General features: G+C 42.8%; 3 protein-coding genes across 5 annotated transcripts in view; 2 read left to right on the top strand and 1 right to left on the bottom strand.

The window, feature by feature from the left end:
• Positions 1–21,076, top strand: part of LOC105285882 (neuropeptide SIFamide receptor) — a 35,729-nt gene extending 14,653 nt beyond the window's left edge. The window contains exons 2-3 of the mRNA XM_011350410.3: positions 9,717–9,816; positions 19,656–21,076. Of these exons, the coding sequence (XP_011348712.2) occupies positions 9,717–9,816; positions 19,656–20,451 (896 nt within the window). The 3' untranslated portion in view covers positions 20,452–21,076. The remainder of the gene's footprint in view (positions 1–9,716; positions 9,817–19,655) is intronic.
• Positions 1–27,070, bottom strand: part of LOC105285881 (cyclin-dependent kinase inhibitor 1C) — a 32,536-nt gene that overhangs the window by 2,758 nt on the left and 2,708 nt on the right. The window contains exons 1-2 of one of the 3 annotated variants that reach the window (XM_011350409.3): positions 16,839–17,355; positions 15,544–15,914 (exon numbers count right to left, since the gene is read on the bottom strand). The exons of 1 other annotated variant lie outside the window; for it this stretch is intronic. In XM_011350409.3, coding sequence (XP_011348711.1) covers positions 15,672–15,914; positions 16,839–16,850 — 255 coding nt within the window. In that variant the 5' untranslated portion in view covers positions 16,851–17,355 and the 3' untranslated portion in view covers positions 15,544–15,671. Of the gene's footprint in view, positions 1–15,543; positions 15,915–16,838; positions 17,356–27,070 lie in introns of those variants that run through there. One more of the 3 variants, XM_026970191.1, reaches the window with a different exon arrangement.
• Positions 12,727–15,199, top strand: LOC113562077. Its single transcript, XM_026970192.1, has 2 exons — positions 12,727–13,126; positions 14,523–15,199. The coding sequence occupies exons 1-2, from the start codon at positions 13,115–13,117 to the stop codon at positions 14,754–14,756; spliced, it is 246 nt and encodes an 81-aa protein (XP_026825993.1). The 5' UTR covers positions 12,727–13,114; the 3' UTR covers positions 14,757–15,199.

Here is a 27,070-nt window from a genome sequence, read left to right as displayed (position 1 = left end):
ATGATGACAGGGACAAAACATGATTCTGATACCATCGCAAGTAGACACAGGTGAACAGGAAGACACGTAAATCCGTGCAATGTTTCATTAAAAGGAACTTTCATTAGAAAAACGCTTACGGTTTCTTTTTTAGGGGAATAAAGTACATTAAATCTTGGATTTATATGCAGTTCCCTCTCTTCTTCTCATTTGCCCGTTGGCCGTAACTTTTAGCCGTTCTTCTCTCTCTCTCTCCCCCTCTTCTCCCTTTCTATAACATCGTACTTAATAAAATTTGGAAGAAATGAATCTGGCGAGTAAGTGCGATTTTCTCGGTTCGCTTGCTACGTGTTCGACTTGATGTTTGATTTCTCTACTTCTTCTCTTGGAAAACTTTGTCGCGGACGATGAAGAAATTGATGCAAGCAAATTGGAACAAAATATAAAGTCAAATTCGCATTAACGTCAACAGCGGTGTTCTAAATGCTTTTCTTCTTTCTTACAATTGTTATGACAAATATATATAAGTTTTGTACATATGTTTTATCATTTATTCTTGTTCTTAATCTCATTGTTGCTTTGTGCATAACGCACACATATACATATACATATTTCTAAAGCTTTTAATTCAGATTCACTATTGTGATACGTGATAAGACGTAAAGTGCATTAAGTGGAAACTGTGATTACCTCATTGTGATTTATACGTACATGAGATGCAACGAATCATATCACTTTTTCGTGAGTATATTCCGCTTTAATATGAAGACCTCCACGACGGGTGGCACCTCACTATGATTTATTGGCAGTTGAAGGGACATTGAGTCGCGATAAAAGTTTTTCAAGCGCGTCGGCACATTAGAATGTACTTTTCATGAGCTTTGCAATTTGTGAATGTGTCACGTTTGACACATTCGACGTCATTCAACGAAATCTGGAGATTTGGATGCTCATTGGAAGCGTTTCGATATGAACGATCGCACCGCGCTCGCCTTTTTCATGATTTATAAATACCAATGGTACAATGCCACCAGCAACTTTAATAGATCTGCGTCTAGACGTTTTGAAGGACGATGTATCTATTTATGTTATCACACATTCATTGTATTGAATTTTACGTAGGAGTACAGAGCTAACGGTCACATCAGCGTTTTCACTAGCGGTTTCAATTTCGCTCGGTAAACGACGAAAATGATCGCAATCTTTTTTACGACTCTCCAAATGCGAAAAAATGTTCTCCAGCCATGAATTATTACGCTCATTGCGATTCAGAATAGGAGACGTAAAATCCGTTCTCGCTATGTTATACTTGTGTAATTTCTATAATAACCGTCGTTTTACATCCATTAAATGGCATAATTTCGACCAATAGTGCAAATAGTACAGTCCTGCGTCCCAGGGCACGCCGATATTATCGCGATACATGAAAATAAAGTTGCATACACACGCGCCGGTTTCCCATCGGTCTGAAAACGCGCAGTCGTCACGCGATGTACTGATTTACTCCTTTACTTCCTTCTTTCCCGCTGTTCAGGCCTGCTCAAATGGGGCAGAACGGCGGCAGAATGCGGCTCTAACCGACCTAATCTCTTTAAAACTCTTTAAAACAATTCATAAGATAAGCGAGCATCTTCTGGCCGAAAGTTGCTGCCGCGTGTATCGATCCTGATAAAGTTTCTGGTTTAGAAAAGACAAACGTCGGAGAAACAAAGGTATCCCGGTATTAGTTACGAGTTCATGGCTTTTCGATTGAAATTCCTTCTATCTTGTCGACGTTACGAAGATCAACTACCATCGCGGTAGATGGTTGGCAGAAAATGCAGACGCATGCACGAAAGATACGTCAGAAATTTCTTCGGAAGATATGCATCTCGTTTCATAAAGAAGCAGACAAGAAAGATTGACGGAATCAAAATGTTTCGTTCCTGGCTCATAATTTCAAAATGTATCGTATAACGTTACGTAGCATCGCTTTACCTTTTTAGATATTCATGAAATGCACTGAATTTTTAGCGCAGCAAAATCTTGTGTTTATTGCTTTTTTTATAAGTTTACATAACAGTCATCTTGACTTTCGAGCTTCCAATTTAATGTATCAATTTGACGCCACACTCAACACACACAAATGATTGAGCTTTAAAATGTATTACACCCATTATGCGCTATTTTTCTCTTATCTTGTATGAATAATTATGACGCTCAACAATATGATGAAACCTGGCATCATGATTATTCATAGAGTAAGAAAAGAGAAATAAAACAGCTATAATGTTTCCTCATTTGACAGCACCCTCTCGAACACGTCGAAAAATTCTCTACCTTTAATTGCTCATACAGCGTGAAACGAAACTTCAATAGCATCGTTATTGTTATGTCAAAACCGCCAATGTGCAATTTCAACGAACCTCGACGCTGTCGTTTAAAAATTCTGCTACTTTAAGCAACCTAAATTCAGGAATATTCAACGATTTTGTACGATCGTCGTGAATACGTTCTGATAATCTCGATGAAGCATCTCGGCCAAATTTCCGCAGTACTCGTAGTACGAACGACGCATCCTTTTACGCCACCAAGCATGTGTCAAGAATTTTCTCTTTCTCATCTTCATTTAAGTTTCATCCGGAACGATGCAAGACACGCGGAATTAATAACAATGCCTCGGCCGGCGCGGCCGGCATTGTATTTTCGATAATAACGGTTTTACGACGGCGCGCATAGGCTTTATAAAGCCCCGAGGAAACTCGCGACAAGGCATTTACACGTAGACGTACGCGTAAGATACACGGGAAATCTCAACGCGGAACTTTTACAGGCAACTGAAATGTCTCTCGCAAACGGTAAAACCCAAGACGTTATCTGCACTCGGTGCGCAAGGTCTTATTGCAATGCACTTCCGCTGAATCCGACTATGTATATTTGACAATGACGAGCGAGAGAGGGGAAATCACGCCGACTGTTCCGAGTCGCGAAAATTTCAATTTTTTCTATTCCCATCTTTTCTTCCGGCGACGTCTCACGTCAACGTGCAAAAATGCCTAACCTGACGTAACATTGCGTCAATCTTGTATGCACATGTGCATTCGGATTATGCGCTTCATGTCTACACATGGGCGATCAAGCATTATCATGCCGCACTCAGCCGTCGTCAGAACTCATCTTTGATCTTGCTGAAACTTGCCGGCTCTCCAGAATTGTTTGAGTCAGCCGGATCTTTATAGATTTCGCCTGAACTTGTCGGGTCTTCCTAGATCCTGCCTGAACTTGTTGGACCCTTGGACGTTATATCTCGCTTGATCTCCTCAGTAACGTCAGGTAGATGAAAATTAATCAGATCTGCGGGGATTTGTCAGAATTCGGAGAGAGAGCCACTGAATTTCGGCAAATTCTGAGCATGGTTGGGCGTGGAATGACGATACTCGATCATATAGTTGCGATTCACAAATATGTACAATATATGTATATGTATGCATATTCAAAATTGATGTGGCTTTATGTAGCTGGGCATTTCCATCATACCGTGTGTATATATATATGTGTGTGTGTGTGTGTGTGTGTGTGTGTATATCTTGATATACAGGGTGAGGCACCTAAAACAGGCCCTCTGAATATCTCGGCTGTTATTAGTGATAGAAAAAAATGTATCAGACCAAATTTGCATGGTTTCGAGGGACACATAATTTGTTCTAAATAGTTTGTTATTAGGTGGACGCGTAGAGGTCATATGAAAGTCAACTTCGTTTTTTTAAATGGTATGATATGTTTTTTTACGTACCATCTAGTAGAGCGTTTGAAGATGCGCACATTGATCTACGGGTCAAAATCATTCAAGGTCACTGAAGGCTAAAATGTTCAAGTGCTAGAACTTTTTCATTTCTGAGTTTACGGTATTTTCAATGACAGAGAACTCTAGGCAATATAAAAAATAATGATATCATCAACTCAGAACTTCTTGGAAAAGAAAAAATTTCTAACGGCTAGAACTTTTTCATTTCTGAATTTACGGTATTTTTATAGTTCTGAGTTGATGATGATATCATTATTTTTTATATTGCCTAGAGTTCTCTGCTATTGAAAATACCGTAAATTCAGAAATGAAAACGTTCTAGCCCTTAGACATTTTTTCTTTTCCGAGAAGTTCTGAGTTGATGATATCATTATTTCTTATATTGCCTAGAGTTCCCTGCTATTGAAAATACCGTAAATTCAGAAATGAAAAAGTTCTAGCCCTTAGAAATTTTTTCTTTTCCGAGAAGTTCTGAGTTGTTCATATCTATATTTTTTATATTGCCTAGAGTTCTTTGCTGTTGAAAATACTGTAAATTCAGAAATGAAAAAGTTCTAGCCGTTAGAAATTTTTTCTTTTCCGAGAAGTTCTGAGTTGTTCATATCTATATTTTTTATAGTGCCTAGAGTTCTCTGCTATTGAAAATACCGTAAACTCAGAAATGAAAAAGTTCTAGCACTTAAACATTTTAGCCTTCAGTGACCTTGAATGATTTTGACCCGTAGATCAATGTGCGCATCTTCAAACGCTCTACTAGATGGTACGTAAAAAAACATATCATACCATTTAAAAAAACAAAGGTGACCTTCATATGACCTCTACGCGTCCACCTAATAAAAAACTATTTAGAACAAATTATGTGTCCCTCGAAACCATGCAAGTTTGGTCTGACACATTTTTTTCTATCACCAATAACAGCCGAGATATTCAGAGGGCCTGTTTTAGGTGCCTCACCCTGTATACAGCAAGTTGCATCGCTCTTTTTCATCTTTGTCCGTACATTCCGACGAGCATTCCTTTCGAAACCGGATATTGGAAGAATCGACGTCGCACGTTCCATAAGTTTGTAAGTACGAGTTATGGACATTGTTATAATCGTCTTGCGAAGTTGGTTTCACAACTATATACACACATATATGTATATATAACATAAATTTGAGATTGTGGCGTGAGCTGATTCACGACACAAGATAGAAGAACTATAGAGTAACACGGATTTGTGTTATTTTAGAAGTTACAGAAAGTTCTAAGGACACAACGTGCAGCTCTCAGATAAATTATTATTAATAAATTATTAATTATATATATTAAAAATAAAAAAAAATAATAATAATAATAGAGAGAGAGAGAGAGAGTCTACAATTGAGTAAAAACATTATATTATATCGATATTATTAATTATAAATAACAGAAAATGTTATGTTATATTACGCCCAGATATAACTAAATCTGTATTTTATACTTTAATATCATCCAAATGATAAAAATGATCGAGTGGCTCGGTGTTCGTATCACTTCTGCCAGATGTTATTTATGCCAAATTATCAAACTCCACGGTGCCTGATATTTTGCATATGCGTGTGATATCGGGAGTAATTTGCGCTTCGAACGGAGAAACATTTCGGGCTCTTTCGCACAATGAAACGGAACGTGAAAGACAAATAGCTGGCATCGGGAACGATACCGCGTAAGCGAAACTGCGAAATTCGCACAATGGGACTATGCAGACGTCAACGCTGATTCATGGCGCGGCAAATTACATGGCTTCCTATACTTTTCTCTTATTCCCTCCGATAGGAAGGATTCCGATATGTCCGAAAATGTGTCGCGGGCCACGGCACTGCGAGCGCGTATCCGAGCCGATACGACGCGCTCTCGTCTTTGGTGCTTTATGGCAACATCATGGTCTTCACGAGTACTTCTTCCTGCAAACTCGCGATAAACGAGGTATTACGAGAAATCATAAATAAAACGCTAACGCAGCATCCCTAGTTTGTTGAATAGATCAGTAGTACATTTAACGCGTCTATCTGCTAGTCACGTAATCATCATCACTTTGTGAGCCAAATACATCCCGAATACATACATACAAATATACATGGACTTCGGTTGAATAGGAAAAACGGTCCGAGAAGAATTTTCGACGACCCTGAGCTTAAGTTAATCTATGACCTGGCCCTAATCTACGTTGGCCTGATTCCAATTTGTCAATAGCACAGCAGAATCTTACCTTAAAAGTTTGGCTGCTCGGTGAGAAAATATCAACGTGACATTTTTGTTCACGACACACATTTTTAACGCAATTTCGAAAGCGTGTCACAGTGGCTTACAAGAAATCAATAGACAACTTTTATTTCAATCAAAAAATAATCTTTTATATCCGTAATCCTATATTTATAATTATATTGGGCGCTCTCTTTTTTACAACGATCGAATCGAACTGGGAACTGAACTGTGTTTCGGAAACGTGCATTCGCAACGGCTCGACAGATTTTTTTCGTCAACCGATAGTCGGCGGGGCTCTTGCTATTTAACTTTCCCGTAATTAGACCGCAGTACGGTAACGCTATACCTCGAGGCTGTTTAAAAAGCTGCAGGCCGTAGTCTATTCTTCCCGTCTTGCCAGCTGATATTGCGGCGTGGTGTGTGCGATGTGGTATGGTGTGGGTCGCAGCACCACACCAGTGCGTAGATTGTGCCTCAGCGACTGATCCAATAGAGCGTAGACAGTGAAAGTAACATGCAGTCATTGCACGCACGTTGCACTTATACACGTGCGCGCGCGCGCGTACGTACGAGCAGGTGATCGTAAAAATTTGACATTTAGAATTGAACGTGACTTGTGATAATTTGTGCTGTTGCCGGCCGGACCCTGGCGCGTTTTCACGGTTTTCACGGACATTCGGGACCTTTTCCTCATTTTGTTCTCGCGGGGCGAAGGTCGCTTCTGCGCCGCGGAAAAAAGCATCGTTAACGCATGACATCGCGCGTTCCCGAGATTAATCCGAGTCCCGTTATCGGAAAACAACTTTGAGATGCGATCGGTTTTTATATCGCGCGATAAACTCCAATTGAGACGATAACCGTAAAAAGAGCTCATCCGTAAAGAAAAGATGAAATAAAGGAAGCTGATGGTTGGCGAGCTAGTAAAGTGACGAATCATTAGAGGAATCATCGGAGATTCCGAATCCCCGTCTGATTCGCTGAGCATTAATTAGAGTCGTCAAAAAAATCTTGATAAAGAAACGCGCCGCTGCTGCGAGGTCTTACCTCACAGCGCCCTTGTCTCTTGAGAAAACTCGATTATCCGCGGCTAGCATACATAAATAATACTAACATATGTGCCTGAATCGCTTTCGACGAAGCGGGTCGAGCGTTTATCACCATTATCAATCGTTATTACACGTTGCAATGGAGTTATGAAACTGGTTCTACGTGCGTTAGCCTTTGTAAAGTGGCGCAATCGATATTTCTTTCGCAGCGGCAACAGAAAGGGAAATGCTAATGCCGCGAAGCGATTATGTAATTACATGCCTACAAAAGGCCAATAAACGACCGCATATATAGCGCGAGGCTATTTTTTCTCCTCACTTTAGTTATCCGCGCCGGTGCATCATCGACTACCACCGCGAGCTCTAACACCTGCACGCGTTGTTCGCTCTTTACTTTGCTAGCGTGGAATGCTTCCTAGTAATAACGAAGTAGCAAATTCTCCCCGAAGAAATGAAGATATTGATTTATCCCGAAGCGGCGGGTTATGCCTCTCGCACACGTTTATCCCGGAAGCGCGCCGACTGCTCGTCCGGAAACTCGCGCCGAGGCGCGAGTCACGTTCACGGCTACGTGTATTATTCAGCGCGAAACTTTTTGAATGTCCCATCGGGGATCGCGCCGGAGAGAGTGTCCAATTGTAAGATGGCTTTCGGATCTTACAGCTCTCCCTGCGGAAGTTTCGGCGGAACTTCTCGCGCCGCACTTCTAACTTCCCTCATCCGTGACGCGTGTACGTATTAGCGCGACAATGACCGTGGTATTTTCCAGGCGGCAAGTTTTAGCGTGCGCGAAGGTCCTCGCGTTACGTAACCAGAAGTTACAGCTGTGCCAGGAACAGCGGAATCAAACGAAACCGGTGAACTCGACGAAAGCGAATTCCGGGCCGCTTTGGGACCGGGAATCAACTTGCCAAATTGAGTTTCGACTCTTCGAGGTCTCCCTTATCTTCGTCTGCTAAGCTTTCACCAGTTGTATTCTTCATGACTTCATGAAGTAGACTCGTGATAACTTCGTTTAAACTCTCGAATGTAGTTCACGAGTCTCTGGGATCCCTGATGCATTTGACTTAACATTACGGAAAAACCGTGCGCTTTGTGCACCCGGCGAAGTTAATTGCCCCCATGAAATAAAATGTAGGAACATTATTAAATGGTAGATGCGGCGGAAAAGGAGATTCATTTTAACACGCATGTGGATACCTTTTTGTAATTTCATAAAAATCAGTATTAATAGCATTAATAGCTAAGCCATGGAGAAAAAAATTTTTAGCATACAGTAGTCACTTTTTATTTAAAGTAAAGAGGAATATAATTATTATCAATTTCCATTCTTGGAAAACTCAATTTGCTCTTCTTAATTTTAATTGCTCGTAACTCTGGGTCATAAAGCTGTAATTAATCGACCATAGATGGATGCATTAAAATGCACACGATAGCCAGAATAATTGCACTTTATTGGCATCGAAAAATGGTACATTTAACTGAAATAAATATAAAAACAATAATTTTGGTATCAGATAACGCGCCGTGACTAAAGATATTGCTATTTAATTTAACATTCAATTTAACAACCTTGTAAAAGTGTCGTCGCTTGGCAAAGAGATATATTGGGTTGTAACATTTATTCATTCCGCTTTTTTAGTGTTTTTAATAAGATTATTGTAACGTATACTCATTATTAAAAATACTAAACAAACGGGACGAATATATGTTACAACCCGATACTTAAAACGCGATCAAATTCAACAGACAAGCGTTTCGGCACAAGCGTTACACCTACTTAATATCCTGTTGCTGCACCTTGCACCCAGCGACTGCACATTGCTCATTTATTGCAAACGCATCGAGGGTCGTGCATCGTGCACGTTCTCGTGCACGAAGCGGACCATTCCGTTTGTTCCATTCCATTCCGCGTGTATTTCATACCGGTTAGAATTTACGGCACGACTCTTTCCCGACTTTGAAACGGCAATAGCGGCAGTATCTTCTCGCGAAAATACTCCGCACCGCCAATTGGCGAAAAAGTATGAGGTGAGGTCGGTCGCGGAAATTGAAAATGACTGCACCTCGTTCGCGTTGTTTGTACCTAGATGTTGCACGGTAGGCGTCGCTCGATATTTACGAGCGACCTTCCCTTTGATGGACCTCTATTCTTCCCTCCCTTCCCGCTTCAGCCCCTGTGCAGTCCTATTATTCTGGAAGCGCGATGAGAACTTTCCATCCATCATAATATTTTACTATCAAAACGCCTTCGATATTATATTTTATGCCAGATAATTATTTACCGTGCCATCAATCGCGGACAATTGATCGATGATCGATGGTTCCAGTCGAAAATCCCTTTGTCTTAAGCTCCCCCTCACTCTCCGCGCGCCCCCGCGCGATTAATTATTCAATCTTGCCTCTCGAATAAAAGTAATAATAGTTTTCTTAGTTTTCCACTCACACGTACCGTAATTATCGTAATAATAATAACTTTGCGCGCTTGATCCATTCGTAATACTATTAGCGCGTTGGTCGAGTGCCCTTCGCACTCCTTTCTGTAGCAAGTTCGATCCTCGTAAGTCGACCGTTCCCCATAGTTGTCCCCTCATCCTAAAAAGCCCTTCGGCCGTGCCGGTGGTTCCCAAGTTCCACTTGGAGTGATACTCGAAACGATCAATTACGAACTTGTGTTTCAGCGTGGATCCTGGGATGGTTCATGTGCAAAGCGGTCGCTTACATACAGGGGGTCTCCGTAGCAGCTTCCGTCTACAGCCTGGTCGCGGTGTCTCTAGACAGGTACGTACCTCTTGTCCGTCTTTTATATCCACGCAGGACAAGGTTTGTACACGTAATACACACAGGCGAGTGCCTGTGTGTGGCGCGCAGTCTACACAAACGCGCGCGCAAACCGGGTTACCGTCTTGCTCTCTTCCGTTTGTTTTTCTTTTCTTTTGCTACGCATATGCTAATTCAAAGGCGGTGCCATTTACGACGATCTCCTTGCTTGCAAAACACCAGGCATTGAAAGCGAAATGAAGGTTGCCTTAAATCTAATAGATGAGCGGCCGCGCGCTTGGACCGACGTTACTGGGCAACGAATTAATTATTTTACAGCGACCGAGATAAAAATGAATAACGAAGCGAACCTGTTATGCGAACCGAATAATTTAAACGGGAAATTACGTGCAGTTATGCGAACACTCGGCGAGGTATTAATGGATTTTTCTTCCCTGTGATGTTTGTCGGTTTAGCGGGCCCCGAGAGAGAGAAATGACATTACTTAAATTATACAAACAAATCAAAGTTTTTATGCTGATGAAATCTAGCGCTTTCTTGCGGCAGCCTCGTAACGGACTCTACCATGACACATTTATTTCTCATCAGCAATGCAATGCGTTCATGGATAATAATTATAGACCGTGTTGTTACGTACACATTATATTCATGTTTCCATTATGGTATATTGATCGAGGTAATGGGTACACCTTGTGTCTACATTCGAAATTTGTCATGTAATATGCGATGTAATATTAATAAGGGAAACAATGCGTATCACGCACAATATATCGCGATAATCATAACTACCGTTTTATATCGTAATACACACATGTTATTGGCGTACCGTCATTAAATGAACGCACATTTATCCCGAAACTGTCAATAACGTGTAATTTTATGTTAAATCTATTCCGAGTGCGAATCACGAGCATTTATTCAAGGTGATTTTTTATGCAAACGATGCGCTTCTTACGCGAGATCCTCGTCTTACGAGAGGATGAAATGTGGTCCTCGTATTTCATTCATGGCACAAATTATTACTATCTATTCGTGCAGTGTCATAAAGATGCACCTGCTCGACCGAATAGTTAGATGAAAAACGCTCGGGAGGCAAAATGGCGCGGAGGAAACCAGCGCTAAAAAGCTCTCGTAATATGAAGATACGACGTAATATGAAAATACTCTCGAACGAATTCGACAAATCGGATGAAATCGGCTCAACGAAGTAATACTCATCGGGATCTGTCTAAAGTTTTTTGCAGACGACGATTTGCTATCAATTCCGCGTTAGACGGCGTAGGATAATGCTTGCATCGTGCAGCCTAGGAATAGCTTTATAGGATCTTTCGAACCGATCGATCTTCTGGAAATTGCTTGGCGAAAGGGATCGCGCCGAACTTAGGGAATTGTCTTTTCGCCTACACCTCGTGCGCAAATGCATCTTCCCACCCTTGTCACGCGGCCGGCGATGCAACCAAGCCAGTCAGGCTGGAAATATATCTTCTTCCTGTCCCATATGTGCTCCTCTCGTTTCGCAACGGGGAACGACAGAGCTTGAACGTGAATCTGTGTATTCGACAGGAATCCCGGAGGCACTGGTTGACCAAATTATGGGACTGGCAACTGCCTATTGCATTTATACACAGAAAAATATAGACCCCAAATTGCTAGGAAATAGATCTCGCAGGTGAGAAAAGCCGCGGCATTTAATCCGCGGCATTATTTTCAGTGGCTCGTGAAACTTTTATTAAGCCGGATGAAAGCGAAGTTTTCCTGCTAGGAATTTGACGATATTTTATGTTTGTTACATTACGTAATAGAAATGTACACACAGATATACGTATTTACTGTAAACGTGCCAATACAAACAACATCCTTATGCTATCGGAGTCAATGCTGGATCGCTAAGTGTACGTGTGTGAAGGGGATAACTTTGACATTGCCGTTCATTTATTTAAAACATTCTACATTTGACCTGAAATGACGACCGTTCGACTTACAAATTTATACGTGATATTTTTACGTCGTTTTCCATCCCGCTGCATCTACGTGTACGAAGACCTCCGTCGAAGAGATACGGCGAAGACTATGAAGTCAACGCGTGACATTCGATCGCATTTGTTACACCGCCGTGCGTTTCTCGACGTAATCCGCGTTACAATATCGCGCCGCGTTACCTGAGCCGGTGCTAGGTGATGGACGCAGGGGCGAGGAGGAGGGGGAGAGGGAAAGCACGAAAGACGCGAATTATGTCACACTTCTCATTGATAAAAGTTTGATTCGCCCGGAGGAGGATCTCCGGAAACTCTCTCACCGCGTCGGTCAGGACGTCGCTGTCGCGCGGATTAAATTGCTCTTCCCCTAATTTCAGGCGCTCGCTTCCCAAATGACGGAACTGTTCTAATCTTCGTGATTGCCACGATCATCGCGTCGAACTCCCGGAGGAGCGCGGTCGTGCGCGCGAAAGCACGAAGAAATAAATAACTCAATTTGACAATGGACGACGCGCGCTCGATCTTGCAGGTGCACCGAATCTGTTACGACACCGATGAACGCTTCGGGATCTCAGCAGAAGGGAAGGAAAAGAGAACAGTTTCCACATGCCGCGATTACGGACATAATTCGAATTTTTTAATGAAACTCCGTGGAATTGTACCGCTACTATGGTTCCTGAGGTTTTTTTTGCGAGGAGGAGAGCCTTCGCGCCTCCTAAAAGTTTTAGAACACGGAGGAAACGGAATTCGCTGCCAAATTCCATCCACTCCGCAGACGTGCGATGCTCGAAAAAATATGAAAGAGACTGAAGTCACGGTTTGCGGATCCTGATTGCGTCTTTAAAGGAGGCTGCATCCAGAACACCAGCCGCAATTTTTTTCTCTTTTTTTTTTTCGTACACGCGGCATACGCTTATCCCACATCACGGTCGTACGATGTGGTGCTCATATTTATGCATCTGTGCGTGTCGTCGTGCAAGTATCGGTACTTTCCGCCGTACCGGTACCTTGCAGCACGAACTGTGTTAACCTAATTCTTGAGATCGGCGCGAGGGGTTGAAAGCGCATTATTAGCGAACCGGTGGGACGTTGAAACCAGTATTCACGGAGACGATTGGTCACACGGCTACCCCCACCACGTTGAGCGATCGGCTGACTCAACTGACCGGCACATATCGTCATACGGATCGCAACGGGGTCACGTGATCAAATTTATAGAGGTTTTTTAAAATCGAACGCGGTATATAAGACTCCCGAGTCGTCGGAACAGACATAAGCTCGCTTACTTCCGAGAAGTAACAAGCAATCCGCAACCGATCAACATGTTCAAGCTGGTAAGCTAAACCAATTCATCTAATTGTAATCTCTGGCTTTACGTCTTCTCAGTTTGCTCTGTTTGATCAGAATTACCAGATGCCCTGCCTAGAATCGGATTGTTTCCGCTTGTTTGCCAAGTGTCGCGCCTTTGTCAATTCAATCGGCTAACTGCACGGCCGTAGCTCGACTGCAGCGTGCGCACAGTGTGTGTCTATGACCACCGATCGATTTTCTAAACGTCCCTTTTCCGCAGACGAGTAGGCACTTTGGTACATTTCCGCTCGACTGATTTGGTAGACTCGTAATTACTCCGTGATTACTTTTCCTCGGGTTCGATCGATCGATTTAGCACGGTCCTCCGTGCTAAAACCTTCGATGCTAAACTTGACGCGTCCGTTTACAAAAGGAGATGTTACAGTACGGAGAGAAACCGCGAGAATCCGGGTTTTCGTAGCGAAGATACGCGGCGAAGATCTATAGATTTGCGGAAACGAATTCGCTGTTATTTTCTTGAGTTCTCGATGACGCGGATTTCGTCCTTTCCTTGGAGGAGCTTCTTCCCCTTCGCCGGCTCGCAACGACACGTCTATACATGCATGCGTGTATGTACATACCGAGTAAACGGAGCCTTCTAATACTCCGCGGCGGAAACTCTTTCGTCGTCGCTCCCGCGCCTCCGTGATCGATAAAGAGACGGGTGGCTATCCCACGGTGCATACGTGCACAGACGAGAAAAAGGATCCTCGGCCTCTACGCTCTTAGCTTTTGCGTTTGCTGTTCGTGACCTTCCCGCTTCGGCGCGTGAGCGCATACGCGACGCGACGAACCCGCCCTTATGCCGTTCACCGCGTTTTGCGGCAACGGCGTCCATCCATCTCTCTTCCCAGGTAAAAATCCACCCGAGCAAAATCACTGAAGCATGCACACTGTTAGTCAGCAGCGGAGCCGTCGTCGCTGCCAAAGCGGAATGCAGCCCGCCCGCTGCGTTTTTTAGCGTCTATCCGCGATCTATCTTCGATTGACCTCGTGTTCGCGTGATCTCTTGCAAAACGTTTCTCGATTACCAGATCGCACGCATTGTTTCTAATGATCGATCGGGTATTAGCGTAACACGAGTCTAGCTCGCTTTATTCCGCGCTTGTCGGTGCAATCGGGACGACTGGAAAACCAGTTCCAAGGTGTCGCGTCGCTCGTGAATACCGAACACCTGAGCGTTCGTTATCATTTTGCGGATCGAGGTGATTCGCCGGAGGAATTCTACACGCGGCCGGTTGTCACTTCGTAAATTGTCGGCGAAATTCTACTCTAATTCTATGAAAAAGGCAGGATCATCAAGATAACTCTGGCCGATCGAAGGAACATTGAAGAAAGCGATCCGCAGGCTTTTAATCCTCTTGGCAATCTTCTTCATAGGCTGTCTTCGCTGCCATCCTGGCTGTCGCCTTCGCCGCTCCCGGAGGCCTCACCGGTGTTTCCATCGAGCACCCAGCCATCGGCCCGATCGTCGCCCCGGCGCATGTCGTTGCTGCCCCAGCGCTCTCCTATGGCGCCCATGTGATTGCCCAGCCCATTGCTCCCGTTGTTCACAGCCCCGCTGTCGTCACCAAGACCTACCTGGCTGGCCATGGTCTCGCTTTGCACGGTTAGACTAGGAGAGCCAGCGTAAACTCACCACCACCACCGAGTCACGACGACACAGCCCCGGAAAAAAAAACTCACACACATCCCCTATTTCCTCGTAAATCGTCCTCGTAATGCGAAGGAAAGACCGTAGTTCGAAGAAAGGAAAAACATTGCACGCCCCCGTTTCACCGCCGATTTGGATTCCTCACTTCATCGCTTCGCATCCGTTCTTCATGCGCGAATTATCAGGCCCATGACCAAGCGCGGGGGAGCGGACTCAAAAACAACGTGCGCGCGGACCAATCGGAAGCAGCGCTCCGTGCAGAATCGGCTACAATCTTTCTCTACATTCGTCTTTTCTTTGTAATTTCTCGACAAAGTTTTCGGACTTTCGTCTCTCGATCATCCATCATCCTGAACCCTTCCCTCGTTCATATGGAATTTTAATAAAATTTTAATTACAAATCTCCAGAGTCTTATTCTTTGCACTTCTCTGAATATCCATCAGAATAACGTGCCGCAGAATAAGTGAACCATTCGCCTGAAAGCGCACCCGCTTCCTCTTCATCTTCTTCCTTTCCTGAAAGTCTTTCTAATCGACGAGGTGCTTTTCCCGTTGCACGTGTGAATGCGTCATCAATTGCTATGACAAATCCTTGAGCAGAACATGGACATAAAATGATACACATTATACAAAGAAGAAGCTCGGGATCTTCTCTCGCAAGATGGAATTAGCGAACGCGAGAAATTCCAGCGAAGCAAGGGAGAGGGTGGAAAGAAGGGGATCGTCATAGATCGAGCACCAGCGGTATCTGCGATAAGAGAATATTTTATTTGGGAGACGTTCCACAGTACAGAGTCATTTGGCGCGTTGCGGTCGCCGCGTTATATGACAAGACTCCACTGGTATTAGCGATTTTCCGGAAACCCGAAACGACGTTAATAGAGGTAGGCCGAGCCCGGCTGGATCCACCTGTAACCGTTGTAATATGGCGTAGGAAGCACCGGCGCATAATACGGATACAGCTTCGCGTAAGGCGGGTAGACCAACGGGTACGGGGCCAGCACCGGTGGGAATGGTCCCGGACCCGGCACTGGTCCTGGTCCTGGTCCTGGTATTGGTTCTGGTTCCGGCGCTGGGGCGCACGTGGCCGCTACCACCGCGGCAGCTACCAGGAGCATCTGCGAGGAATTAAGAATGATTACGCTTTAAAAGCGGAACACGTCGCGAAATCACGCCCCCGACCCGACCCTCCTTTCTACCGGTCCTCCTCCCATCCCGCGTTTTTACGGGCGTTATGAAAAATGTCGGGAGTGTGCTTGAGCGAGCAAGCGAGGCGCATTTAGCGTCGGTGCCTTCGCCCGATCGGCCCGCTTTTTGTCACTGAAAACTCGATATCATCTTGTTCCAATTAATCACCGAGACGGTCGTACATGCCAAGAACGAGCGCCGATTTTCCCGTTTTTATTTTCTTTGCTCCTTCGACTCCGTGGCGCGATAACGTGCTTTGTTTTTTCTTCATGCTAATTCGATTATCCGTGGAAAACCGCGAAAGTTTTGCGACCGGAAGCGTTTCGCTGCGGTACCTTGGGTTTGACGATGCAATAGTTTCGCAATAACATTTCCGCTGGTCCAGTGTTTCGCTGCCCGAAAAGGATTACACGGTGACTGGCTGATCGATTGGGCGCTTTTAACGTACACGAATCGAAGCAGATCTGAGCGCTCTTGATTTAAGCGAACTCAGCAAATTTGTGAAGCAAAGGCAACTTGCTCGAGTGATCGTGCTCCTTTACGCGTTTATCAGAAACATTAAACACTAGCCGAAGAACATTGCGTCGTAATTCTAAAGCGCGGTGCAGCTTTTGCAGCGTTGCTACTGCCACACAAAATTGATCAAGCGATTGAATTGTTGAATATCGAATACAAAAAATCGTGTGTCCAATATATCTGGGAACAACTTTTGCAATAATACTATATTTTATATAAATATTTCACGCGCGATGCGTTCCGATTTGTTGACGACTGAAATGAAATCGGATCGCAAAACAGGCGTATGCATGGACGCACGATTGCGCAGAAATGTATCGTACAATGGATATACTTGCCAGTTTGAACATGTTAAACGTTTTATCAGCTTCCCCGTTAGCAAACACACAGGACAACGCAGAATCGATACTGCAGTGTTGCAGCTACGGGAAATCGATCCCCTTATATAGATAGGACTGGATCATCGTGGCGAACATCTCATTGCGTTCGCCCCACTGCGTGACCATAGCTGGCCTTGATGGCTGAGATTTCTAGATTTCCGCGTTAACAATTTTTTTTTACCTTTCTCACCGTCTGCACCTCATCGTCGACACGAGGCTCGGGGAAGGCTCGTTGCATTATACAAATCGCGATAAGTGCACGTATGTACGTGCCGCCGCACTCGGAAGCGGCGCGCGCTCCGTGAGAACGCTCGTAGATCGGTATCGGCCGCGTTGATTTATGGAAGGTCGCTCGACGGCGACAGTATTTAAAGTTTATTCACGGAATCGAAGGACGGCGAAGACGCCGATCACGCCGATAACGCGGAGAAAAGGGCTGCACGGAGTAATCGCGCATAGACGAAAATTCGCGAGTGCGACGCGCGGAAAAATGCCGACTTAAGGGGGGAGCCTGCTTTAGAACGCTGAAAATAAGGTATATTTTACGAATTGTTTTTGGAGAAACTATACAGCGGATCATTATAAAACTTTGATGCATTTATTAGTACATGTTTAAAGATACAAAAAATTATTTTTTGATTTGAATATATCGCTTGTAGAGGTCGTCCTGGAGAAATCTTAGTGCAGCCGCGTCGCCGGCATTGCAAATTGGTGAGCATTCTCCTGCCTCCAAATCTCGTCTAAACTGAAAAATTGAAATATGTTCTCGTTATTTATGAATGCCCATCGTCGATGAACCAAAGAGAGAAGAAAAAAGTTGAAAAGTGCCAAAATGGTGGAGCTTAGAACACAAAAGTACGATTTTTAGGCAAAGTTTTTGAACTTTTTCATGCAAAAATAATTGTTTAACTTAATGTTTTTATGAATATTAAAGGTTCATCGACGATGGGAATTCATAAATAACAAGAAAATATTTCAATTTTTCAGTTTGGATGAAATTTGGAGGCAGGAGAATGCTCACCAATTTACAATGCCGGCTGCACTAAGATGCCTCCAGGACGACCTCTACAGGCGATATATTCAAATAAAAAAATAATTTTTTTTATCTTTAAACATGTACTAATAAATGCATCAAAGTTTTATAATGATCCGCTGTATAGTTTCTCCAAAACAAATTCGTAAAATTATACCTTATTTTCAACGTTCTAAAGCAGGCTCCCCCCTTAAATGAGCTCGGAGGCCGTATGCTCGGATCGCGAGAAGAACGTTCATTAAAGAAAGTATTCGGCGGATTCCGCGGGGGTTGGCGGACCATTTAATCAATGAGAAGAAGAAGTGTCCTTCCGCGGGCTTCTGACGTCCCGTTGTACTTTCTTGCATCACAAAGACACGCGTCTTATCCGCGTGTGGATCTCGTCCGGATTTGCTCTCCCTTCACCCTCATTAATAAAACTTTGAAACGAAAGTATCGTCGGTTGTTCTCACCACGCGACGCCGTAACGTTGTCGTCGTGTCGTCGTCGTCGATGTCGACGTCGTGATCGATGGTCCGCTTGTCGCTACTTCAAGGCGATTTAAACAACTTCTGGCTTCGCGTTCTTGTCGTTACACGGTGACGGATACACGGGCAAACCTGATTTGCATAGGTGTTTGGGAATCTACTGAATAATTGTCTTGTCCTTCCGCTACGTTGTATCAATATCTTTTTTTCTCTTTAGTAGATTCTGTACAGAATTTGCTTCTTCTTTTTACACCGAATTTAATTCTCATCAGATGCAAAAATCATTTTCTAAATTCTTCGCGTTGCGCGGTAGTCGCGCAATAATATTTTATTACGCATACTTTTTTTCGTGAGTCACACATTTTTATATACTTGTGTATTAGCTTTAGATAATTGAATTGAAAAGGTGTTTTTATGTCAGTATTTTCAATTACGATTATCTCTAAATATATCATTCTCCTGATCTTGTCTATCCTTAGAAACGTCGTGCGAGAAAATTAATAAAGGCTTTATTCACTTATGTAACGGTGATCAGCTTAAGTGATATCGACGCTGAAAACACGCCCCGCGATAGATATTTCCTAGATAATTTGAGTCCTGTCAGACGGCGAAGGAAAATACTCGCGTCGCATAAATGCTCCTCGTATCTATTATCCTCACGCAGCCTCGCGGCGTGTGCGCCGAAGCGTAACGAGCACAAATATCTTTCGAAACAGCGAATGGATTATTTGTCCGTAATTTCATATGTAAGATCTCAAAATGGCAACAGCTGAACGCGTCGGGACCGCGATTCGTTGCACCCGTGTAGGCGTCATGACTCGACCGAGAACCTGTCTTGGTACCAATGAAACAGCTGCATTCTGCATTCTTCATGGAATGGTGTAATAAATCAGTTAGTTATCTAATCCGCAAATATTTTTTATGTATGACAGTATATAAACTACTGACTGACGAAGTTGTTAGCAGGTTGGAGGCTTTCGGTATATCCGGTTCGGGAATTTGACCTTCTCCTTGGGCCTGTTTGCGATAAAGCTTCATTGTTTTATTTCAAATAATTATTAAATTATTTGAATTTAAATATATTTCTCTAGCAATTTTAATTTAATCAGATTAAATCAAGGATGTAACAGAAAATGGTTTATAATGGAAATTATTAAACATAGAATATTATCTTATATCTTGTTTGTCCAATAAAAAATCGTACGTTTAGCTAGAAAAATGTGGAAGAAAGATTGGTAGTTATTAACAATCTTCTCTCTGATTTACGTTTTTCAGATTTTTGGCGATCTGGTGGCCGCTGAAGTGTCAAATCACGAAACGGCGTGCTCGCATGATGATCGTCGTGATCTGGTTCATCGCTCTGACGATGACGTCGCCCTGGCTGCTGTTCTTCGACTTGGTCTCCATCTACGACGATGATCCCGATCTGCGGCTCTGTCTGGAAACATGGCCACATCCTGAGGATGGCTCGCTGTTCTTTCTGATCGGCAACCTGACCCTCTGTTACGTGCTGCCAATGATTCTCATATCGCTCTGCTACATTCTCATATGGATCAAGGTGTGGCGCAGGCATATACCCACAGACACCAAGGACGCTCAGATGGAGAGAATCCAGCAGAAGTCGAAGGTGAAGGTGGTGAAAATGCTGGTCGTGGTCGTGATACTCTTCGTCCTCTCGTGGCTGCCTCTCTACGTGATCTTCGCCGTGATCAAGCTGGGCGGTGACGTGGCGGAGAGGGAGGACGAGATCCTGCCGATCGCCACGCCGATCGCTCAGTGGTTGGGCGCCAGCAACTCCTGCATCAATCCGATCCTCTACGCGTTCTTCAACAAGAAGTATCGGCGTGGCTTCATCGCCATCTTGAAGAGCGGTCGGTGCTGCGGCAAGCTCAGGTATTACGAGACCGTCGCGATGATGTCCTCCTCGACGAGCATGAGGAAGTCCTCCTACTACGTCAACAACAATAACAACAACAACAACAACAACTCGTCGACAAGACGCGTTTGGCACGGGCCGCCTGTTCATCAGGACAGCAATGTCTCCTACATATTCAATCACACTGGCGTGTAATCAAGGCCAGTGAGTCGAGGATGTCCTGAAGTAGCCTCGCTTAATGGTGCAAATTAATACACCTGGCCGACCATGGGAATAAACCGAAGAGCACGCGGTGGCCTCTGCGTCTCAACCGGTCACTCTGATGCACGGTTGAACCCAGAATCTGGCCGAAGTCCGCCGGTTCGAGAATTATGGGTCATCCCCTGGGTGATCGACGTGATCGTTAATCGAACCGGAAATTGCTGACGGCGAAGACGAGCGGGAGGGAAAGGAATTGAGAGCATCTTTTCCGACGAGCCACACGGAACGATCGTCGCCCTGCCGGTGTCGAGACGACGTCCTTCGGATTTTGTCATAGCGTTGCCACTACACGTATATGTATATTACTAGTTGTTAAGAAGTGTTTGCCGCTGCAGCCACGCCGCGGTTGTGCGATTGTTCGCCCAACGACACGACAAAATAGCTTTCTAGGTGATCCGAAGACGCGAGGGCGGAGCTACGCTTTAACAACCCTTAGAGTTTCTTCTATGTCGAGATATTTGTACGCCATTTCGAGAATACGTTTGTGTGAGAACGGGAAATATATGTGTATACAGGGTGTCCCATTTTATATTTGTCAGTAAAAATGGCCGCCATGATGAAATCTCGAAAGTGGCGCCATCTACAATTAAATTGAGAATATCATCATCTTGCCCCCTCGAAGCCATATAACTTTTGTCTGAAACATTTTTCTCTGAAACGACGTCGTATCGAAATATTTTACTGACAAATGTAAAATGGGACACCCTGTATATATACATATACTATAGTAAGTCTACTAATTAAATGTAAAGTACGAATTCGTCAGGATCGCGCGCGGTGCATGTATCCTTGTACGTCGAGTACGTAATTAGCGCGACAGCGGCGAGTGGTGATGATGATGATGATGATGATGATGCTGGGCGACGATGATGACTCGCGTGAGCGGATATGAGTCGAGTCGAGTTGGTACGGTCTCTCGACCGTAGACACACGGCGTTCCCGTCATGACAGACAATTAGTCGCGTGCAACACTCATCGTGGTGGAGTAGCTGCGCAATTAAGGGGGTACAAGTGAAAAGCGTGCATCACTTTACACAGTGCGCTTGATCGGGCATCCCGCCACCCCGGCGCGGCGGAAGGCGCGGCGAGACGTAATTGATTTCGATTTGTTGGTTCACGTGAGAAGTCTTCGAGCGGATCGATCACCAGCGATTAATTAAATCGTGTTGGATCACATAGTCTTGGTCCCCACGTATATGTTCAGTGAAGCATGCTGCGGGTTTACACGACATCAATCATATACATGAGGTCATAGTTGCGATCGAGAATCGACACTGAGCGACACGCGTTCATAAAACGAACGGGTGCTTCGCGAACTTGATTCATTAGTGGGCAATATTCTGGCAATATACAGAATGCAATTTTAAGGGCAGTTTGCAATTTTCCGGAAAATTCTGATCGAGGTGGGTTTTCCACATATTGGGTCATTAAGTATGAAACTTTACAAATAGAACATAAACTTTTGCATTTTTTGGCACATGGACATGATTTATTTTCAATCGAAGTATGCGCCCATGTTATCTACACACTTCTGCCATTTTAGTGGTAGTTGGTCTATGCCTCTACTATAGAAGCCAGGAGTACGGGAATCGATGAAGTCGCGGAAGGCTGTTTCGACTGCCTGTTGAGAATTGAACAATTTTCCCACCAAGAAGTTGTCCGAATCCCGGAAGAAGTGATAGTCGGTAGGTGATAGATCTGGTGAATATGGTGGATGACGGAGAGTTTCCAATTCCAACTCCCGTAGCTTTGCCACGGTCAGTCGTGCAGTGTGCGGTCGAGCATTATCATGCAACAGGATTGGCATTGACCGATTGACCAATTTCGGTTGTTTAATAGCAAGTTGTTGCATCATTTCGTCCAGTTGCTTGCAATATACTTCAGCCGTTATCGATGTACCAGGTTTCATAAAGTTGTAGTAGATAACATCTGACCTGGACCACCAAACAGTTACCATAAGCTTCTTCTGTGTAATGTTGGGTTTCGCGTGATGTCTCGGTGGTTCATCAGCGTTCAACCACTGGTGTGAGCGTTTACGATTGTCGTAGAGTATCCACTTTTCATCGCAGATCACAATTTGATTAAAAAAAGATTCATTTTTGTGACGGGAAAGCAAAAAGAAAGGGAAGCCTCTAGACGTTGCGCCTGCTGCGCATCGGTCAATTCGTGCGGGACCCATTTGTCCAACTTCTTTATCTTACCAATTGCAGCTAAATAAACAATATGGTGGGTATAGAAACATTGAACATCGATGCCAATTCACGTGTACTTTGAGATGGATCGGACTCTACTACGGCTCTCAAGTGATCATTATCCACCTTCGTCTTTGGTCTTCCACGTGGCTCATTAGCGAGGCTGAAATCTCCATCTCTGAAGTTTTTGAACCAATTGCCCACCGTTGCTTTAGTAGTTGAACCTTCACCAAATACAGCGTTGATATTACGAGCTGTCTCCGACACTGTGGTTCCACGGCGGAACTCATATTCATAAATCACACGAATTTTTTACTTTTCCATAGTTCTATAAAAAAGAATCCACCAATAAAACCAATGAAGATATTTGAACAAACAAATATGACATTTGAAGAGCGAACATACATCTATCACACTAACCTAACCTGATACTGACGTCTGGCGCCAAATTTGAGGTAACAAATGTTAAAGATGGCGCTTTTACATTTGTAAAGTTTCATACTTAATGACCCAATAAGATTGCGAAACCGCGTTTCACATGATTCTCCGATGCATTTCTAACCGTTGTTTCAAACTCTTCATCCTACAAATAGGGTAGGCTAGGGACTGAAATTAATTTATGGCGGCAATGGGTTAATCGAATCCTTGTAAACACTACCTCCGCATGCAGGTGAACAATTTGCTACGTACTTAAGATTACGTACTAGGATTACGTACATATATATTTTCTTACCGAGACATTACATCGCGAGTTAGTCCTTTGTGGTCTGTGCGACGTCATTGTTTCTCTACACTTACGAGTTACGCGAGATAAACGATTCGAGAGAAAGAAATTATGCAGATGTACATGAGATATCGCAGGGACGTTTAACGTACGTCCTTATTTTTCAACGTCTTTTCGACGTTTTTTTAGATACTTGTTGCACTTTTGCGTTACTATAATGTTATGGCCGTTTGAGAGGGAGGCGGCTTGATATTCGCAGGAAACACAACACGGTTATCAGAGGCGTTCGTTCGTTTATTCGTAATTGATAGGATCTTTCTCGAGCATGACTGTCCATTGCACCGCGTTTGCACGGCGAAATTTGCCCGGATTGTTCGCGGGCGACTCCTGTAATCTTCTGAAACTACGGCGTTTATCGCGCGCGCTTGTCACAGCTCGTTATTCTGTCGCACGAGAATCGTCTGTCGGCGATAAAAATAAAAGAGAGAAAAAGAAGCGTGCTTTGTCCATTGACACGTGGCCTGATGGACCACGGATTTCCGCGCGTGTTACGTAACATAGATCGAGCATTACCCACCCCCGTTACATTGTAAGAGCCGAGACGATCGTCATTTCCGGAACGGTTTGCGTTTTACCCGACGACGGGATTACTTTGAATCTTTATAGCTGTAAGATGGTAACGCGATAAGCGAATTGTCGGATTTTACGATAGAGCAATTATTTTCGTAAGGTTTTTTATACGACACGAGACGAAACGTAGGCGTATGAGTGGTTGTACGAGGCAGTCGGGACAAATCATATCCACCCGTGGCGTGACGTTGCCATCCTCGAACTAAATCTTTCTCTCTTTCTTGTGGGATGGCGATTAGGCGTAACTATAGTAATAAAATAGAGAGAAAAGAAGACACAATGTGCAAGCCAGCGGCAGTAGCAATCGAAGGGACACAATTCGAGAAGCATGCAAATTGGGACTTGGAACTGATATAATTTCTCGCTAGATCTTGGTGTCATAGAAACACACACACACGCGTACACATATACACACAAATACTCGCGCGCACGCGAAATGATCTCTGTATTTACAAAAACAATAAGATGCATTTTTCTGTGCCTCTGGCACCGTTAATTCGACTCCTTGAAATTATATCGGTCGCGATCCTTGAGAATAATCTGGGGCTACAATTGTATACGTATAAAATGGCGAACTGGTCGCTTGAGTAACGAGTAATCAAGTGTGCGAGCATGGATATAATTATAATAATTAATACACGTAGCATATACATGTAAGGATTAAGCTATTCGTTGTCTGCATGTACATATTATACATATATATATACATACATATGTGTACGCACATATGTAGATTGTTGCTACGTTGTTATCGGATACAGTAGACCTTTAAGCGTGCATGTCATCGTTTCATCAGGAAGGTCTACTCCTCTCTCCCTCTCTTTTGTACTTTAGATCGTTAGGTAATATTATTGATCTTTATCGTCAAGTCCTTTTTGTACGCGTGCACATGCTTTGACCACTTTTTGTAAGTTGTATGCTTTTGCTTATAGAATTACGTTAGGAATCAATTATAAAGACATGAATAAAGATAATTATACGCTAAGATAATTATACTTTTCCGTTCAACTTGTTAAATCGCATTGCATGGCAATATGAAGCTGTGCAATTTATTGAGAATCAATAGGGATTTTAATGAAAGCTGCAAGTAGTATTTGCAAGTTGCAGGGGTTGCAAATTTACGTCTGTTGCGTTTGTAAATTAGATATTGCAGAATGAATATTGTAATATATAAGGGAAAAATTTATAATAGAATTATATGTATAAAGCGAAATTCGTAATCTCGATATATTTGCATATTTGAATATTTGAATGTCATTGCAATTCAATCTTGAGATTCGAATAATCCTATTTGAGGTGAAACGAATAGTCGAATAATTCGAGTACTTCCAATGTCACATATATTTTCAAATGGCTGAATTATCGCCGTATTTGTACTGGGACTCACCTTGCAGTAATTCTATATTTACTAGATTTGTGATATTTCTAACCAATCTATTAGACTATATGTACATATTCAAGTATAATATGGTACGCTATTTGATATTCAGATACTTGAAATATTCAACTATTTTTTATCGAAGATCATTGCATCATATTCGAGTTTATTCGAATTATCCGAATAATAAGATTATACTCAAGTATTTATTAGAGCCCGAAACACATACTTATATCTAAGTTTTTATCAGAACTTGAGAGATGTCATCAAAAAATTTTTGTACTGTATGAAGAAGACTATCTCGTTTACGTGAAATTCAATTCATCGAGCAATATATTCTTTAAAAGTCTATTTCCGTGTTAATCTCAATTTCAATCCTAATCAATTACAGTATATCCACTTTCTAAAATATTTTTTCGCAAAATACTTCTTAAGACATTAATTATATTTTAATTTGGGATTTATTCTTTCTGTCAAGCTCACCCATAGCTTTTTTCATAGGTTTAATATCGCAAATACAAAAGATGCCTGTATCTGGAAAAAGAATGTAATGCAATATACAGGGTGAGGCACCTAAAACAGGCCACCTGAATATCTCGGCTGTTATTGGTGATAGAAAAAAATGTGTCAGACCAAACTTGCATGGTTTCGAGGGACACATAATTTGTTCTAAATAGTTTGTTATTAGGTGGACGCGTAGAGGTCATATGAAAGTCAACTTCGTTTTTTTAAATGGTATGATATGTTTTTTTACGTACCATCTAGTAGAGCGTTTGAAGATGCGCACATTGATCTACGGGTCAAAATCATTCAAGGTCACTGAAGGCTAAAATGTTTAAGTGCTAGAACTTTTTCATTTCTGAGTTTACGGTATTTTCAATGACAGAGAACTCTAGGCAATATAAAAAATAATGATATCATCAACTCAGAACTTCTTGGAAAAGAAAAAATTTCTAACGGCTAGAACTTTTTCATTTCTGAGTTTACGGTATTTTCAATAGCAGAGAACTCTAGGCAATATAAAAAATATAGATATGAACAACTCAGAACTTCTCGGAAAAGAAAAAATTTCTAAGGGCTAGAACTTTTTCATTTCTGAATTTACAGTATTTTCAACAGCAAAGAACTCTAGGCAATATAAAAAATATAGATATGAACAACTCAGAACTTCTCGGAAAAGAAAAAATTTCTAAGGGCTAGAACTTTTTCATTTCTGAATTTACGGTATTTTCAATAGCAGGGAACTCTAGGCAATATAAGAAATAATGATATCATCAACTCAGAACTTCTCGGAAAAGAAAAAATTTCTAAGGGCTAGAACGTTTTCATTTCTGAATTTACGGTATTTTCAATAGCAGAGAACTCTAGGCAATATAAAAAATAATGATATCATCAACTCAGAACTATAAAAATACCGTAAATTCAGAAATGAAAAAGTTCTAGCCGTTAGAAATTTTTTCTTTTCCAAGAAGTTCTGAGTTGATGATATCATTATTTTTTATATTGCCTAGAGTTCTCTGTCATTGAAAATACCGTAAACTCAGAAATGAAAAAGTTCTAGCACTTAAACATTTTAGCCTTCAGTGACCTTGAATGATTTTGACCCGTAGATCAATGTGCGCATCTTCA

Source organism: Ooceraea biroi, chromosome 6 (genome assembly GCF_003672135.1).
Source record: "Ooceraea biroi isolate clonal line C1 chromosome 6, Obir_v5.4, whole genome shotgun sequence".
In the NCBI taxonomy this organism is placed as follows: Eukaryota; Metazoa; Arthropoda; class Insecta; order Hymenoptera; family Formicidae; genus Ooceraea; species Ooceraea biroi.
The sequence above is the reverse complement of the archived record's forward strand: the minus strand, read 5'-3'. Positions and strand labels throughout refer to the sequence as shown.